This window comes from Anabrus simplex, chromosome 5 (assembly GCF_040414725.1).
Source record: "Anabrus simplex isolate iqAnaSimp1 chromosome 5, ASM4041472v1, whole genome shotgun sequence".
Lineage (NCBI taxonomy): Eukaryota > Metazoa > Arthropoda > Insecta > Orthoptera > Tettigoniidae > Anabrus > Anabrus simplex.
Window position 1 is genome coordinate 442,691,209 of NC_090269.1, and position 18,081 is coordinate 442,709,289.

At 37.6% G+C, this 18,081-nt stretch overlaps 2 protein-coding genes across 2 annotated transcripts in view; both read left to right on the top strand.

The window, feature by feature from the left end:
• LOC136874627 (zinc finger protein 664) overlaps positions 1-13,639 on the top strand; it is a 110,135-nt gene extending 96,496 nt beyond the window's left edge. The window contains exons 7-8 of the mRNA XM_068227890.1: positions 9,210-9,315; positions 13,513-13,639. Of these exons, the coding sequence (XP_068083991.1) occupies positions 9,210-9,315; positions 13,513-13,639 (233 nt within the window). The remainder of the gene's footprint in view (positions 1-9,209; positions 9,316-13,512) is intronic.
• LOC136875082 (gastrula zinc finger protein XlCGF57.1-like) overlaps positions 4,520-18,081 on the top strand; it is an 80,570-nt gene continuing 67,008 nt past the window's right edge. Inside the window, exon 1 of the mRNA XM_068227982.1 lies at positions 4,520-4,678. The gene's annotated coding sequence lies outside the window, so the exon portion shown is untranslated. The remainder of the gene's footprint in view (positions 4,679-18,081) is intronic.

The following is an 18,081-nucleotide window of genomic DNA, read 5'->3' on the forward strand; positions in this document are numbered from 1 at the left end:
TAAATTCGCGAGTAAATAGTGCGTGCTCATTTTTATTCACACCACCCATTGTTCATATAGGCCTAACTCTACAGAGCTGCCTCAGGGGCTCACAACTTTTAACTTATGACCTATTTGTTTTACCAGCCTAACTTTCGGGAACTGAGGCAAGGGCTACCATGCAAGATGACTGCTATACTCTATTCGTTTAGACTTAACTAGAGGGCTCCCTCAGGGGCTCACAACTTGTAACTTATGACCTATTAGTTTTATCATATAGGCTCATATGGAGAAAGCTGACCCGTGGTAGGATAGGCGATATACATAGAACTTAAGGAGATGGCCTAGCGACTTACGCGCAAGATGGCGGCCACAAGCGGCTCTTATGGCTTTAACCCGGCGTGGGCTGTGTTAGGTCATTTCGCGTATTGCCCTAATTCGAGATTCTATCTTCCTAACCGGAAACCCTTCCTAACTTGCGACTCTCGACAAACGTCGGAGGGTGATGGAATACTGCTGTAAGAAACGATTAAAAGGGGTGCCAGGGGCTCTTAACTTCCGAGCGTGTTTTAGCGGCTAGAGGAACTCGAGCTGAGTCTGGCATTAATTATAGTTGTTTAACTTTCTCTGAATAGGGAATCAACGGTTTAGCCGGGTAGTGACTTGAGAACACGCTATGTTAACAGCACAGCTGCCGCAGAGATGCATGCCGTTACAGTCGTGACCCCAGCAGGCTTCGACTCTTCGACTTTGAACACAACTCTGCATCTGTTGACACAAACGGGTCTATAGCTCTACAGAGCTACCTTAGGGGCTCACAGCTTGTAACTTATGACCTCTAGGGCCGCGCGCTACGACCTTAGAAAATAGGATGTCATCTTATGAGAATACTGTCGAAAGAGGCTACTAAACGGACACCTGACTTGAGAGGGCATGGGTTAGCGAATTCGGAGTCGTTAGCTGAGTCTAGGCATGATGTGTTATAAGCTGTCGTCTATCTAACCTCCTTGGCCAATTCTTCCGGCCGAGTTGTGTTTGAGCAGAGTAAATGCCACTCCCAAGGATTCGAACGTGGAGCTGACATAAGCTCAAAACTAAATATTCTCACCACATTGAAATATGTGTACGATGAAGGTGTACTGAATACAGAAAATTTGGAGACATGTACATCTCAGCAGAAAAAGAATGACTTTGTGTGCTAAGCTTTATCTTCCGATCTGGTGTAGTAAGGGAATGCAGGCAATGTGTTATGGAGCAAGACACCTGACTTAAGGGAACTCTGGGTCTTGTTAGCAGTGACGATACTACAGCTCTCGCAACCGCCATGACGTCACTCCGCTCATGAGGTGGGTTGGAGAGGTAGAGATGCACGAACGGTGTACTGCTAGTCGTAAGGGTGACTAAAAGGGAGGTCTGTGATAGGGCATACAGCATACACAGACTCTTATAGGGGCATTCCCTAATTTCTCTTCCTATAAATGAATAGGCTTATTGACTTTGATTTGTCGTCTTGAATTCCAACTTTATATTATGACCTTTCTTACTTCTAAAAGCTCCGTACAAGCTTATTCGTCTACTACTACTACTTTTAATTTCGTGTGGATATTTCTAGCCGAGTGCAGCCCTTGTAAGGCAGACCCTCCGATGAGGGTGGGCGGCATCTGCCATGTGTAGGTAACTGCGTGTTATTGTCGTGGAGGATAGTATTATGTGTGGTGTGTGAGGTGCAGGGATGTTGGGGACAGCACAAACACCCAGCCCCCGAGCCACTAGAATTAACCAATGAAGGTTAAAATCCCCGACCCGGCCGGGAATCGAACCCGGGACCTTCTGAACCGAAGGCAAGTACGCTTACCATTCAGCCAACGAGTCGGACACTACTACTACTACATTCCATATTTTCACTGACAGCTCGGAAAATGCTACATAGTGGAGCAGCTCGTTTCCTTTCTCCTAAGTCTTCCTACCTCCAAAGGTTTCAACATTTTCGTAATAAAACTTACTTGTCAGGGCCAATGCGCGGGTTTCATCCTCCTAACGGATGCCCTTTCTAACTTCAGTCTAACGCTGTTGGTTTTTGCGTATACACAGGCTCTTATTGGACTAAGCCTGGGGGAGAGCTGCACTAGGGCTCTCGAGGAAGGGTAGTCGCTCAAAGCTGAAAGCATAATCAGAATGATGAGATGTAGGTAAGCATAGATATTGTTATAATCTAACTTTGTTACCCTGTTAGAGGTGATAAAGTATATTCAGTGTAGACGCGACACCTGGGTTCCATTCCCTATCTTGTGTGTAACACGAATTTTTTTCGGTTCATCATTTTGCAGTCCTACACATGTACCAGACAGACGAACAAGGGTCAAGAATACATTGTGAACAAATTGGCACAGAACTAACTATGCATTCAATGGGCCAATTGAGCGAATGTCAAGATCTCTAAATAAAGTGGATATTGATATATTTGACTGCTTATTGTCAAAATTTAGAAATCACTTACATAATCTCCAGAATTGACCATTACTTTCCTGTGCTTACTTGTAATATAACCTGTGTATATATCTGTACATATTTTTCTACTTATACTCCATTGAACTTTCTTATTAGTTTGTTTTGTTTTGTTCATTCTTCTCTATTGTTGTGGAAGATGGCATTACCGTTAATAAAGTGTTATTGTTAATACACATACAATATACGGACATGAAGCTCATAAATAATGACATACCGGTTAGTCGATCAGTTCGTCTCCTTGCTTTCAAGCCTACCCAGCCCAACTTCGCAACAATTTTGCAACCTAATCTTTTGTTGGAGATTGCCCATAACTAATCGTGCTGCTTTCCTTTGTGTCTTTTCCAATTCTCATATCAAGTAATCCTGGTGTGAGTTTCGTCAAATACAGTAGAGATGCATATACACCGGTAGGTGTACGGTATATCAGAACATGGCAATGTCAATATACCAGTACCTCCAAGTGCCTACAAGTTTGATATTTTTCAATACCTGCCTTCTTTTGCCAGAAAAAAATCCTTACCGGTACGGTAGTTAATCTATAACTGTTAGGTACACCTCTCTGTCGAAACTAATTTATAATTTAGTAACATTTACAAAATACCGGTACCTGAAAAATAAAGCATTTAACAACGGGGTTAACCTGAAAATTTAATTTAATTTAATTAAGATGTTTCTTTTTCAGGTTTCATTAACATCCAATTTCTTCTGTAAAAATGTTTTATTAGCGTTTTATAGAGATTAAAAGCAAAGCATGAAACTAGCAGTAAAACTGCTTTTTTAAAATGTTATTCCCAAATGTGAATTTTTCCGCAACAGGAACAGTCGGAACGAATCCAGAAAAAGAACAACTTCGCCCATCTCTATTGTACTTGGAATCTCCGAGAAAATCATAGGGAGCGTCCGAAGCAGTTCTGAGAAGGGCCAATCGATCTCCGCCAACTAATGAAAACTAAAATTCTCTTTTAGAGGGTTAATTTAGAAGGCAGAGGTTGGCATTACACATTCAGTCGCGAGGTACAGCAAATTCAAAACACAACACCGTTATCGTTGCGCGCGAAGGGACCTTGGTCGTACGGTATGTAATAGTGCTTGTTAAACGAAAATTTGTTGAGATTCTTTCGCATTGAACGAGATTTTTGATCCAGTTTTTCGAGAGTATGGTGTGAAATTACAATTATGCGCGTTCTTAGTGTGAAGAAATAGTATTATGATCATGAACGTACTTCACATTGAACTACCTAGCTGTTGCGAGTAAACGTCTGTGTGATTGTGCTTCTTACCTGCTGTTTGGAATAAATAAATTCAAAATATAAACTGTGTGCATCATGCTGTGTTTTACTTTCATCCTTTCCTTCTAGTGTTTTCCATTCCCATACATAAAAGTCGTGGAAAGGTTTTAACGAACGAACGAAAGAATGAGGTTATGTTAGATCGTGATTTAGGGAAGTATGGGCGTTTTGGGGTTTTATATGAGTTGCATTAACATTTTCAGTAATCAATGTTGCATTTATCACTTAATAGATAAAAATTTACATTAAAATGCGAACGGTGAAAGAACGATACAAACTAGCGTTATAACAGAATTGCCAACATACAAATACGGTAATTGCAATTTACTTTTCAAGTAAAAGACACGAGAGAAGCTTTAGATACAACTTTCCTACCGAAATACAATCATTATCTCTATCACAATTAAAATTTTAACAAAGTAACACCTATCATCATCGTGTTTACTACGAGGTACTATCGTGGGATTTATTTCCTTATGTTGGCAGAGAGAAAGTGGCCAGTGTAGCTTCCATGACCTGTTTTCTCAGCCAACTTTATTATACAGGAGCAACGAGCTAGAATTCTAGAATTGTACAGGAGTGACGGATCTATTTCTCTTATATGATCCTTGGAGAAAATCGCTTCGTTCGGTTTGAGGCTATTTATTGTTTCTGATTTCAGTTTGAAGTGGGTGACATGTTATGTAATGTTCTTGTTCACTTGTTTCCTGTGGTGAGCATGTGACATCCTGCGTTAGCTTTGGCAGTTCTGTTTAGAGAATAGTGCTATTCACTAAAATTTTCTTCCTTCATTTAACACAGTGTCAACAGCCTCGAACACACCGCCACTGCTGTTTCCTTTTACCTGTCTTCTAGATGTTAACAATGATCTTAATATCGTTCAGTACTTGGTAAGAAAAGAGGTAAGCTTTATTGAAGGGCAAATAACTCTTACTTTTTAGCCAACAGTAAATATTATCTAGGGACCATTCTAGTTGGTAATACATATATATTTAGTTTCTAACAGAGATAAAATGGCCAAGGAGTAGCCTACGTAGCTATTTTCCAAATATTCATATTCTAAAGAACATGCCTGATCAATAACAATCTGGCTACTGAATTAAACACATTGGCCCGGTTTCTTGAACACTCTGCTAAATTTGATCCTGGCTCAATCCGGCCTCTTGCACGTAAAAGAACTCCTGCGGGACTAAATTCCGGCACCTCGGCGTCTCCGGAGACCGTAAAATTAGTTGGTGGGACGTAAAGCAAATATTATTATTATTATTATTATTATTATTATTATTATTATTATTATTATTATTATCTGTTAAATTTTACTTAACAAATGTTAACTAGCAATTGTTATTAATCTAACACTTCGTTTAAAAGTGCCCGGTTTCACGAACACATTTCCAACATTTGTTATGAAACAATTGTTAAAGACAAAGACAAATTAACACTTTTCCGTGAGATTTCTGAACGCGTTTAGCAATGAGCGTCTTTTATCTTCACATGAAACGCTCCTAATGGTGTGCTGAAATAGTATTTTGTCAGACAGACACATGATTGACATTATTATAAGTTATGGTTTGCGGAGACTGATAAGACGTAAACATGTCAAATAAGAGGAAACAAAAGTGTTATTATGATGAATGCGAGTTTTAATTTAAAATTATGCGAATGTGCTTAAAAATGAAAGAATGGACTGTTATATCACAACATTCGACATAGCTTATAGGCTATTCTTATCACCAGGAATATTTGATAATTGATATGTTTTAAATGGTTTTCGGGCATTCTTTTATTGCGGAAAAAATAATGTAATGCCTTATTAATGCTGCAGTGTCAGCAGGAATACTTTGCAGGAATCTATACACTTTTTCTTGCACTCGTGAACATAGACGCCTACAATTACATAAAAAGTGTCTCAAGCATAATATTTAACATGTAGAAGCCAGACCCTGCGGTCAACCGATTTCATCGAGCTTCATTGTACCTGTGGGGAGACACTCAACGGTAACTCGTGTATAAGGGTTTATGTCAATATGCTTTCGTTTTCGAAAAAAATGAGGTCTGATGTCATTACACAGAATCCGCTTCGGACAAAGTGGAGGTGGTAGAATACTAAAAGGCGAACAAATTTTATTAAACATGTAAGGTCCGCAACCTAATAACTACTGAAACATTGATGAAGCCCCGATTCCAATGCAAGGCATATATACGTGGGAGTTACATCACATCAAAACGGAGTAGTGGCCAAGTGGTCACTGTACTTGTCTGCGAACCTCCTATATGTGAATTCGAGTCTCGTTGCGGCTATAATCGTTGCACAAAATAAAGTAGTATGTCCGCCTGTGTGGTGTAGTGGTTAGTGTGATTAGCTGCCACCTCTGGAGGTCTGGGTTTGATTCCCGGCTCTGCCACGAAATTTGAAAATAGGTACCAGGGCTGGAATGGGGCCCACTCATCCTTGGGAGGTCAACTGGGTATAGGTGGGTTCATTTCCCACCTCAGCGATCCTGGAAGTGGTTTTCTGTGGTTTCCCACTTCTCCTCCTGACTTAAGGGCACGGCCGCTTCCTTCCCTCTTCCTTGTCTATCCGTTCCAATCCTCGCATCAGCATAGCAGGTGAGGTACTGGTCATCCAGGACACTGCCCTTGAGGTGGGATCCCTCGCTGAGTCTGGAAGGTAAACAGATAAGAAGAAGACGAATAACGTTAAGAAAAAATTGGATCAAAAATATTATGCAATTTACAGTACACTTTATTTTTTACCTGAAATTAATATAGGCCTAAACGTTCTCACAGTAACTGCTGGATCTCTTTCTCTGTGTGTATATATATATTAATTTAAGGTAGAAAATACAGTTCCACTGCAATTTGATTATTTATTTTATTCGCATTTTTACCTTCACATTCCCTGAAATAATGATTTAATTTGTATAAGAAAGTATGTCTATAGTGGGACTAGAACTCACGTCGTCACGGTTCAGAGACAAGGACGATGACTACTCGGCCATTGCTCCACTTGTCTGGGTTGCAACACTTCAAGTATATGCGCGTTGCATTAGAATTGGGGGATTAATACATTTTTCAGAAATTGTTAGGTTGTGGACCTAACAAGTTTAAGAAATTGTGTTCGCATTCGCATTTTAATGTTCTACCACCTCCATGTGTTCCGATGCGGATCCTGCCTCATGATATATGTCCTCACTGTTGGAATCTCTAACCTATTTCGAATATCGTCTAGTACCGTACCTTGTTCATTATGGCTTTGGTAATTAGAAATATAGCGTCTGACAACTCCAAAAATTCGTTATTTCTTAGTACGGGTCATCCTTTGCCTTCATCAGTTTATAAATATCCTTCATACAGCAGTAAAACTTCAAACTTACGTCTTCTACATGCCTCCATTTTGAAATTTTAGCAACTGTTAGTAGTAATTCTAAATTCCCATGGAGGGAATTAGATATTTTTTCACCAATAGAGCATATCAAAAATCAGATCAAAAATTAGATGTATGGCTTTTCAGGCATTTGCTCTATTAGGAGGTTTAACACAGGGCTGATGCCAGGTTAATTTAACATAAGTATTAACAATTTGTTAGAGTTAACAATTCTTGATGAGACGACCATTTTGTTAAATTATCTGTTAAGTCTCCTTAATAGCAGAGTTGACACTTAACATTCATTGAAGAAACCGGGCCATTGTGCACTTCTAAAAGAACCTGCTGGCCCAGTGGAGGACCATGCGTTGAGAAAACTATTACGCTGCAATCTGGGTAAGTACATGCCTACAACAAAGGGTTCAGATGCATTTCATATAGAGCATGGATGATTTACATAATTTGTACGTGTGTTGTCCACTTCGTCGTTGTGCCTCAAAATATGTGACAAAGTTTACAGAGAATTACTGATCCGCAGCACATGTATCACTTAGAATGAACATTCCTCGATGAAATTCATGCAATACTGAACCATAGATGACAGAGCCTTGCTGGTCAGAGTTCTAAGCTGAAATATGTCACAGAGGGGTTTTTCTACATGCAACAAACATATGTTGACTGAAAAATAATGAACTAAATCAGATTATATCTAACAGTGACTTTCAAATTTATATGCAGGCTGAATTATCACTGTACTCTAGAGTATGTGACAGTGAGGTCTTTAGTGAGCAGTACAGAATGTACTCAAGAGTATATGACAGTGAGCTCTTTAGTGAGCTGTACAAATATACAAAGCTAGGGGTGTACAGAACTGTACTGTATAGTGTATGTGACAGTGAAGTCTTTAGTGAGCAGTACAGAATATACAGAGCTGGGATTGAACAGAACTGTGCTGTATAGAGTATGTGACAGTGATGTCTTTAGTGAAAAGTACAGAATATACAGAGCTAGGGATGTACAGAACTCTACTCTAGAGTTTGTGGCAGTAATGTCTTTAGTGAGTGGTACAGAATATACAGAGCTAGGGGTGTACAGAATTGTACTGTAGAGTTTGTGGCAGAAATGTCTTTAATGAGTGGTACAGAATGTACAAAGTTAGGGGTGTACAGAACTGTTCTCTAGAGTATATGACAGTAATGTCTTTAGTGAGCTGTGCAGGATGTACATAGCTAGGTTTGTGCAGAACTTTACACTATGTGACAGTGAGATCTTTAGTGAGCAGTGCGGATTGTATAGAATTGCTAAAGCTAGCATTGTTGAAAGGGTGACACTGATGCAAAATTATTTGATAGGATTATCAGCTGTTGTGGGAATCAATACTGAAAGAAATGTGATTGTAGTCGGTGACCTAAATTGACCAAATGTTAACTAGGATGGTAATGTGATGACAGGAAGTATGATCAACAAAAGGTAAATAAGTTAATCTGAGTGAGATGAATCAAAACCTGATGGAGGGAGGTAGAGCAAAGAATATGCTAGATGTTGTTTAATAAAAGTAAGCTGTGTGGAGAAATTGAACAGACTGACTGTATAAGTGATCACAAAGCTGTTCTCTTTATAGATAGATATAAACACAATAGAAGGAAAGGTTGTAAAAGTACGAATATGAGGCAGTAACTTACCATATGACTGATAAGGCAAACATAGGGTATATTGTAGAAGGAGACTATGATTGGTTGAAACTCATAAATAAGAGTATAAACAGTGTATGGGATTTGTTTGAGGGAATTGTTGAGTAGTGTGAAAACAATTGTATACCCTGAAAGGTGGTAAGGAAAGGGAAATATTAAAGCAGAGAAATTAAGAGATTAATTAGGAAGTGCAGGTAGAAAAGAATGGAGTTAGGAAAGATTGTGTAAAAGAGGAGAAATTGAAGGAACTTACCAGGAAATTAAATTTAGCAAACCAGTCAGCTAAAGATAAGTTGATGGCAAGCATAACTGTCACTCATATGAGATTTATTCAAATATGGAAGTTTGTGTATAGGTATGTTCAACTAAAAACAGGCTCCAAGGAGGACATTCTGGAAATTATAAATCACGAATTGGAGTGTATATGTCAGGATATGGTGAAAGCGGAGGTGTTTAGTCAGCAGTATGCACAGATGGTTGGGTATAGAGGAGGTGACTGATATTAGTGATACGCTGAAATTTATGTATGTTAACAAATATATTTACAAAAACTTATAAAAGCAGCTTGAATTAATAGGATTTCATGGATATGCTAAAGGCTATCATATCTGAAGAAATGTTTGATTACTCTTGCATAAAGGAGATATACCAAATGGATTGAAATTTACGATAACCCCAGTGAACAAAGAAATGGGTGATAAACATAAATCGGATAATTACAGGCTGTTCAGATTGATATGTGTTGCATATAAACTGTTGGAAAGCTTTCTTTACGAATATATTAGATATGGTTTTGAAATAACTGATTTATTAGAAGGGACTTTACATATAGGAAAGGTTATTCAGTGATGGTGGTGTTGATTATTGTTTCAAGAGTCAAAGATTGATCCTGGATTCTGGCAAGATCAGGCTTATAGCCAAAATCAGTAGGTGAAAATTTAATATTACCTGTTTCTTTTTCCCAGACCCGGTGATTAGTTGATACATTTCATTTCTGCCCCATCATGGTAGCTGGTTGTAATTCTTTATCACTGTCACTTACACCTTCATCCTTGACATTGAAACTTCAGGTCAGGTATAATATTTTCAACACTTTCACACAAATCTGAACCCTCAATTTCATCGTTCATTAATATTTCAAACTCGTTTTCATCACCCTTCAAAGCTTCCACATGCCTGCGAGTAGGCATATTTATCAGATCGCATTGACTCGCAAGTGTGGTAGACATTCACATGAAAAATTAAAGTTAACAGTGCTCCCAAAGAGAATACAAATTAGCGCAACCTCCTGTAATATAGCCGATAAATGGCAGATACAACAAATTTTTCAATCATTGCTGAAAGTCAAAGAGAAGCAAAGATATGATGCTCAGAATTTCGACACACGATATATTGCGCTGTAACTGCTGTAGCACTTCCCACAAAACGCAATATATTGCCCCGTGACCCGGAACGGGGTTAATTCTCGAAATTACTAGTTTTCGCTTCCTTGCATACATATAATGGACAGCCTCACTCGTCTAACCAGCCTGGCATTGACTTGTGTATAGTTTGTCTGTTTGGAGAGGCCACTGACCTCGTGCGGCTTCCTGTGCGATGCGGATTCCTATTCCGTCCAAATGGAAACTTAACATCGTCAGACGTGCTGGCTGTTTATTCACTCTAGTTATTGATGGCCTTGATCTGTGCCTTAACTCTTACTATTTTCTCCTGATTTAAATTTTTACGTCATGAAACGTTTTAATGTGGACCAAGGGTGATCAGCGTCAACATAATTTACTTGAGCATTCAAAAGAGGACAGTAATGGGTGGATGAACTCTCTGAAGTTTGCACAGTCGTTTTCCTACTTTATTTTCCTCTCTTATCCTTGCTATTATTGTCTTTCTTTTTACCCTTCCTCCTGTCATTTAGATTATTAGACTTTTGTAAACATCAAAATATTATTGATGTTATGGTAAAATGTTTTTCTTTGAAAAGTTTATGTCTGTTTTCCTGAAAGGAAAGGTGTATAATACATGATAATGTGTGAACCATTTTGAAAATTGAAAGTAATACTAGCTAGTAGTCCTTTTTACTCCCCTCTTGTTAATGAATTGTCGAACTTTGTTTCTCTTTAATCAAAGTAGGAATTGTATAAATGGTCTCCATCCAGGTTTATCTCGGACCTTTTTAGATCCTATATTAATCTCTGTGTACTGTGCAAGGTTGTTGATTTAATATAGTTGTTAATCAGAGCTATCAAATGGTGGTCCTTTTCCTTTGTTGGGTACCTACCACGGAAACCTCTCCCTCTATCCCCCAGTGCTGCTTCCTGTCACTCTGCTTGTTTTCTGTATTGTACTCATAATATGTTGATGCAATCAAACTTGTTAGAGAAATTGATGGTGCATTATTACCATTGCTTTGAAATTGTCCTGTTTTCCTAAGAGCGGTGATGAAAATATACTATGCAAAAATAACTTATGTTTAAACATTCGCCACAAGGCATACTTTCACTTCTAAGAATAAAACTCAGGTGCTTGTTATTAGCACCTATTATTGTTTTGCAGTGTTTGAATATACATGTTTGGTGAAATTGAAGGCAAAGTTTTCATTTTCCTTCAATTGATTTATAAGGAAAGTATTTTATGATAGATAGGCTTGGTAGTGTTCACATCAGTAAAGAAAGTACATATGAATAATATACAGAAAGGCAAAATCAACATTGAGGAAAGAAAAAGAGTTCTACCAGTGCTTTGTGGAAAAATTTGTCACCCTGTACCAAGGAGTTTACCAGTAACTTGGAAGGAAGTGCTGGATTTAGATTAATGGGTGTATTGTTGCCAAGTGAGCAATTAGATCAGTTTGCCAGTGCAAAGTTTGGGAAGACTAGTTTACGCACAGTGATGAGGGTAATAAACAAGACCTTAGGTGTAATTTAGAATAACGGCCGAGAGGATCCGTTATGCTGACCACATGACACCTCATATTTTGCAGGCCCTCAGGCTGAGCAGCGGTCCCTTTTTAGGCCGTGGCCCTTCGGGGCAGTTGCGGCATGGTTTTTGTGTGTGTTTAATTTACATGTAGCTGTGACTAAGATCAGTCTATTACACTGCCAACTTCATTAGAACGATATTCCAGAAGTTTCTCCTTTAGTTATTAAGCCAGTGTATGGTGTACTAGCCTCACCTGAACACCTCCAGAAATGTACACATATGTGGGAACACAGAACCTAATGAGAATTTAAATTTTCTACTTTGGAAGAGATGTCCATAGACAACCTTTCTTCACAGCCATTTGGTAAAATTAGCTGTTTTTGAACCTTCAGTGATGTAAATAAAGACAGAATTGTCATTCTTGCAAAGTTTGAATTTTGACCTGGATTCTTTGCACGGGAGACAATACAGAAATAGAGCAGCATGCTTGTCATGAAAGTGATATGCTACTATTCTGAACATGGCACAATAACAAAGAAGAGGAGAGGCAACTAGAGATTTGCAGAGGTTCATGAGGGAGAGAAAAAGTACAGTTATGGGGGATATTAAACAGTGAAAGGAACTTCATTGCTTTCCTTGTTTTTCTCACTTTTACAATATTCAGAACATATGTGAATTTTTCTTTCTTTCAGAATTATTTACAGGATTGTAATGAAACGTGATGCACTATTTCTACATCAGGTAATATAAATTTTGACTGGAAGCATTTCTTGATATATCTATAACTAGCTGATGTACCTGTGCTTCGCTACTGTGACCTTATCGGTTATGTACATATTTATTTATTAATTATTTGGCAGTGAAAAACCTTTGTAAAGCTCCCTCGTACTTGTTACAAAAATTTGCATTAGGTTCCCCCTGCTTACACAACCTTTGTAGCCTGCTAAACACCACTCCGTCTTAACTAAAAGAATACACAGATAGAGAGAGAGAGAGAGAGAAGAAAATGTCAAGCCAGAAACATCGATAATGATACCTTCACCCGTTGAAAAAATGGCCGAAACCCAATGTTGCCAGCTCGCAAGTTGCATTTGTATGATGAGATTTCTAGACATGCATAATATTTAATATGGGAAACCTCGGGATGTTATATGATTTCATTATAGACACTCGCCAAAATTCCAATTCTTTATAATATATTAACGTGTGGAAGAATACGCAATCGTTGCATTATGTAACACGCTAAGCTTCAGGACGCTTCCTTTGTACGTAGCACTCTCATGGAGGACATTGTAGGGGCATTATTTTGATAATTAATTTTAAATAAATGGCCAAACAATCCAGGTTCCGCACATAACCAGACTACTTAAGAATCTGAGTCACACGTTTGAGTGCATTTCCGATGTCATACGACACGTGGAACTATTAATTTAAAAATGTAGTGGGGATTAGCCACTGTCTCTTGCATGAGTGGGGGAAGTTAATAAAAGGAATAGCGGTGATGACAACAGTATCCACTCGACGCGAAGGATCCAAAGTAGAACCATGGTTTGCTGGTGATCTGATTTATTTAGTGTTTCAGACTGTAAATATACAGTTTACCTCTTTGAGAATATTATCATTGTCTACAAACAATAGTATTTAAAAAAAGTTGAAGTTATGTGACTGCAAGAACGGTATAATTGTATTTTTTTTTAAAGTGATGCAACAAGTGTTAATTTCATTAAAGTTTTATAATTGTATTTTTTTTTGTGTGTTGAAGTGAAGCAAGTGTTAATCTCATAAAAGCTGTTATAAGTGTAGAAGATAACCATTGGATTATGGACGCGCTCAGCGGTAGTAGCAACGGACATGAACCCGGGACCAACGTCAACAGCATGGAAGCTTAAAAAGGAAAAATGAGGGCCTTTTCCAGGACCCGAACGTTGGATTGTTACGACATGATGATAAGTACTAAAATGAAATTTTTTTTGAATAAATGCGCGGTTATTCATTATGCAGATCACATAAAATAGGTTAGACATGTAAATTGCATGTATTTTTTAATTAGAGAGAGAACTTGTGAGTGGTCTTCATATTCATTTATGTTCATTTCATGGAATTAATAGTCTACTCCATGGGCTTAATTATATATATAATTTACGTAATGCATGTATTTGACGTGATGATAAAATATTAGTCTGAGAGTGCTTAGATTAGGTAAAAGTAATAGAATGTAGATTTGTTTTGGCTCTGAGCCAAGCCGTAATTTTGTTTAATTTATTTACGTGATATCCAAGCTTATTATGATAATGCATGGTGATTATGCTTGCAAAAAAAGTGCTATCGGCTGTTAATATCAGGATAGGAAGGCACTCTTATTTTCACGTAATTTGCATGATAATATTTATAGATGGCTGTATTAATTATATGCGTAACTTGTGACATGCCTGGACATCGAACAAACGCCCTCCTATTGAGATTAGCGTTTTCCTTTAATGTCAAATATTTTTCCCTTTCTATATATGAGAATAACATTATGGATATGTTTAAAATCCATATTTGATTTTATTGGTTCGAGTTTAAAATGTAGGAAAAACCTAAACTGCATTCTGTAATCGGATGGAAGCGAACCAGGTCATTCTAATTCTGAGGATGTGAATATGATAAGATAAAAGGTGGCCTGATATTGAGTTAAAGAATTGTGATTAGGCAGTGAACTAATAAGCCTTGGAAATCTGATATGAGAATACGTAATGAAATGAGATTATTTTAAAATATGTGTTCCAAGGGAAACGATTTGGTTTCGCCTTGAGATGTTGAAAAGATATTTCTGCCACAACAGGCCATTATTTGCTAGGGCTTTGACGTCAAGAGATTTACGACCTGAGGGGAGTCGGAAGAAGGCTTGCCCCTTGTAGGGGATTACTGTATACTGTATTGTTCGAGCTATTCCACTTAGAATGAAGGCAGCGCAACACCGATTATAGTTTAAAGGATTCTTTTACTTTTCCATGTAAGATTTTATAATAATATTTAACTAACTGGAACGCCAGTATTATTATTTATTTGTTGACCCTATGATTAATTAAGAAAGGGAGATTTTATAGACCCGTTTGTCGATGCCATCCTGGATATCATCGGTTCGAGTTCTGAGGCAACCATGGATTTTTTTTCACATTTGTTTTTTACAGCCAATTGCATGTGTATATTGTTTATTGTTTCTTTTCATATTATGTGTACATATTTTCCTTTTTTATACATTCTTTTAGTTGTGTTTCACTCTTTATGTGGATGACAAATAGAGTTTTATTTTCGTAATTTTTGTCAATGGATTCATTGGGATGTGGGTTCGATTTCTGGACCCGACATCAGTCATTTTATTTTGATTAGGATTTTATCGACTAGCATTCACTTATTCTTTGTTTATTTTTGTAATATAATTAATTTAGCTAGGTGACCACTTCAAGTTATTTTCAATTTTTTGTTGTTGTATAAATAATTGCTTCTTCTGATAGTGAAGAAAGTTCTTAGTGATAACCGTCGCATTTATAAGGATATTTCTGATTTTAAAAAAGTATGTTATACAAATTATAATGTAATATTTATCATCATGTCGGGAAGAAGAAAGAGGTAAAGGAGAAATAAAATTTTGACATTTTACAATTGGTATTTAGTCCATTGGACATTGCATATTCAACATTGATATACTATAAATATTCAGGGTCAACTTTTAATTAATTTGATTTATCAAGGCTCAATAAATAGGTATTTAAACTTTTGTCTGCCTGTCATTTTGCCAAATAACATTTTATCCCAAGTTTCCTTCCGTTCATTTATGCCTTTAAGCTAGTTATGTGTTATTTCCTTTGATCTTTTGCCGCAAACGCACCATGGCCCTGGGAGGTCGGTGGTTTGATTCTATGGAACGGAAGGGTGCAGTAGACCCTTGCACGGTCGGAAGAGCTTTTGCTCGCCCATCATTTCCGAAAAATTTTCTTTTTCGTTCCTTCCTGATGAGGTGGCATCTGACTCTAGACTAAAAAGGTCCCTTTCCATCAAGCGCCTTGGCGTATGGTGCTATATGGCGGTATCCCGACATTTTAGGGATTATCATGCAGTCATTTGGTTCTATGCGGCAAATGGCATGGGGTGGAAAGGTAGCACTACGGAATTTTACCTTGTACACATAATTCTAGGTTAGGTAGTGTACACATTGTGAGCAATATTGTATTAAATTGCATAGCTCTTAATGTTACCTTAGAAATGCAACGGGGAATTCACCAAACGTCTTTTCTCACATGAAAACTGGGTTAGAGCATTTTCATTGTAAATGTAGGCTCACCATCACACTCCACCTGCATTTTTACATCCTCAGAAAGACTGTCTTAGTGGTTTTCCCAACTGATATGAACATAGGTCATTACAATGACGTTAGTAGGAATGACGCGATTAAAAGCAATGCTTTCATATGAAATAGTTGATAAGTGAAAAACCACATATTTTCTCACTTTTAACGAACGCTGCCGATCTGACAGTTCAAAGTTCCAGAGCTGGAATGACCAAGCCGCAGACAGCCATGATCCGTAAACACACTTTGTTATTTTTCGGCGGGGGGGGGGGGGGGGGGGGAGTCGAATAGTGCAGAGTCCCAGTTCAAAAACTATGTATTTTTCCTAGGAGTACCTGATAAGTCGGAAAATCTTAATTCAGTGCACTGATGGTGGAAAAATCTATCTGACTTGAGGCAGATTTTTCCTCCAAGCGAGAGCACTGCTAATTTGGAGTAAAATGAATGTAGAATTTAATAAATGTGAAGGGGAAGAAGCTTTTCTTAAGAAACGGCTCTTTTTCGGGTTGAATTTTGATTTATGTAGTGAATTGTGGTGCTATAATTTGGAATAGGTCTAAATTGTAATTCTAGACCAGGTCATACTACTACTACTACTACTACTACTACTACTACTACTACTACTACTACTACTATTACAACCACTACTACTACTACTAAGTGAGCCTCTGGCTTAAGTGGGCACACTGCTCATTCAAAACAGCGCATCAGAATAGGGCCTACAGATCGAACAGCTGGAATACTGTGATGAACCAGTATGTTACGTACCAGCAGTATCAGGAAATGTATGAACCAGAAGAATGACATGCTAAAGAAGAAAGTTTTCTAACTCCCCAGCCATTTCCGCCAATATTAAGTGGAAGTATAAGAGACAAATAACATCACAACAAACAATGGTCAATGTAATGTTATTGTTGATCAATGTTATGAGCTTTCGATATTGTAGGCCTTCATATTTAGTTTTCTTCCGACTCTGAAAAACCACTTGTATCATAGCCAGTACAGTAAAAGATAATAAAACACAAATGATCAGAAATTGTATTCTCTCTTTCGTTAAGTAGTACTTTTCGATAGGGCCAATAACGTAGGTACTTAAAAATTAAATATTTGATGCCTTCCCCTAAACTACAATTTCATCCAGGATGAATATAAAATTGTTTATAGCCTAGACTGTAGTTTCTTATTCCTCGACTATGGGCCTATACCGATTTTCATTAAATTCTGTTAACCCATTCTGTCGTGGCTCGGCGTTGATATGGACTTTGCAACAAAAATACAAATTCATGAATATCTGTGTTATCATTGCCGGTATGGTAAAAATGTATAAGACATAAATGATCGGAAATTTAATTCTATATAACTTAAGTTATGTATTATTTATCGATAAGACCACTAATATTATAAATATTTGAGAATTAAATTTTAGGCCTTCCCCTAAATTACCATTTCACTCAGAGTTAATAAAATGATTTATAGCTTAGATTGTAGTGTTTCATCACCCGACTTTACATACCGATTTTCATTAAATTCTCTTCAGCCGTTTTCTCGTGATGCGTGTACATACATACAGACAGATAGACAGACAGACAGACACAGAAATGACTGAAAAGTAAAAAGTGCATTTCCTAGTTACAGTGGACATGACTGATACAGAAATACAATTCTTTTCAAATTCTGAGCAATGTACAGACAAAACTTATTTTATATTGTCCCCTTTTCCGGGGTCGCTCAGTCGGTGGAGCGAGAGTCCCAAAAGGGTGGACCGTTTGCAGGGCCAACTTGCTATTACGGGACCGACCTTCAGAAAATTTATATTTACAGGGCCATTAGTGACTGGGTAGGAGACATAATGTGAAAAAAAATCAGAGCAAAATAACCACATCATTTATTAAAATATAAAAACAAAACTCAGTCTGGACAAAGCACCAAAAAAAGAAAAATTTTTGTTTTAACATCTCTTCAACATAATTTGATTGCTTGTTCTCCACATTTACAAATAAC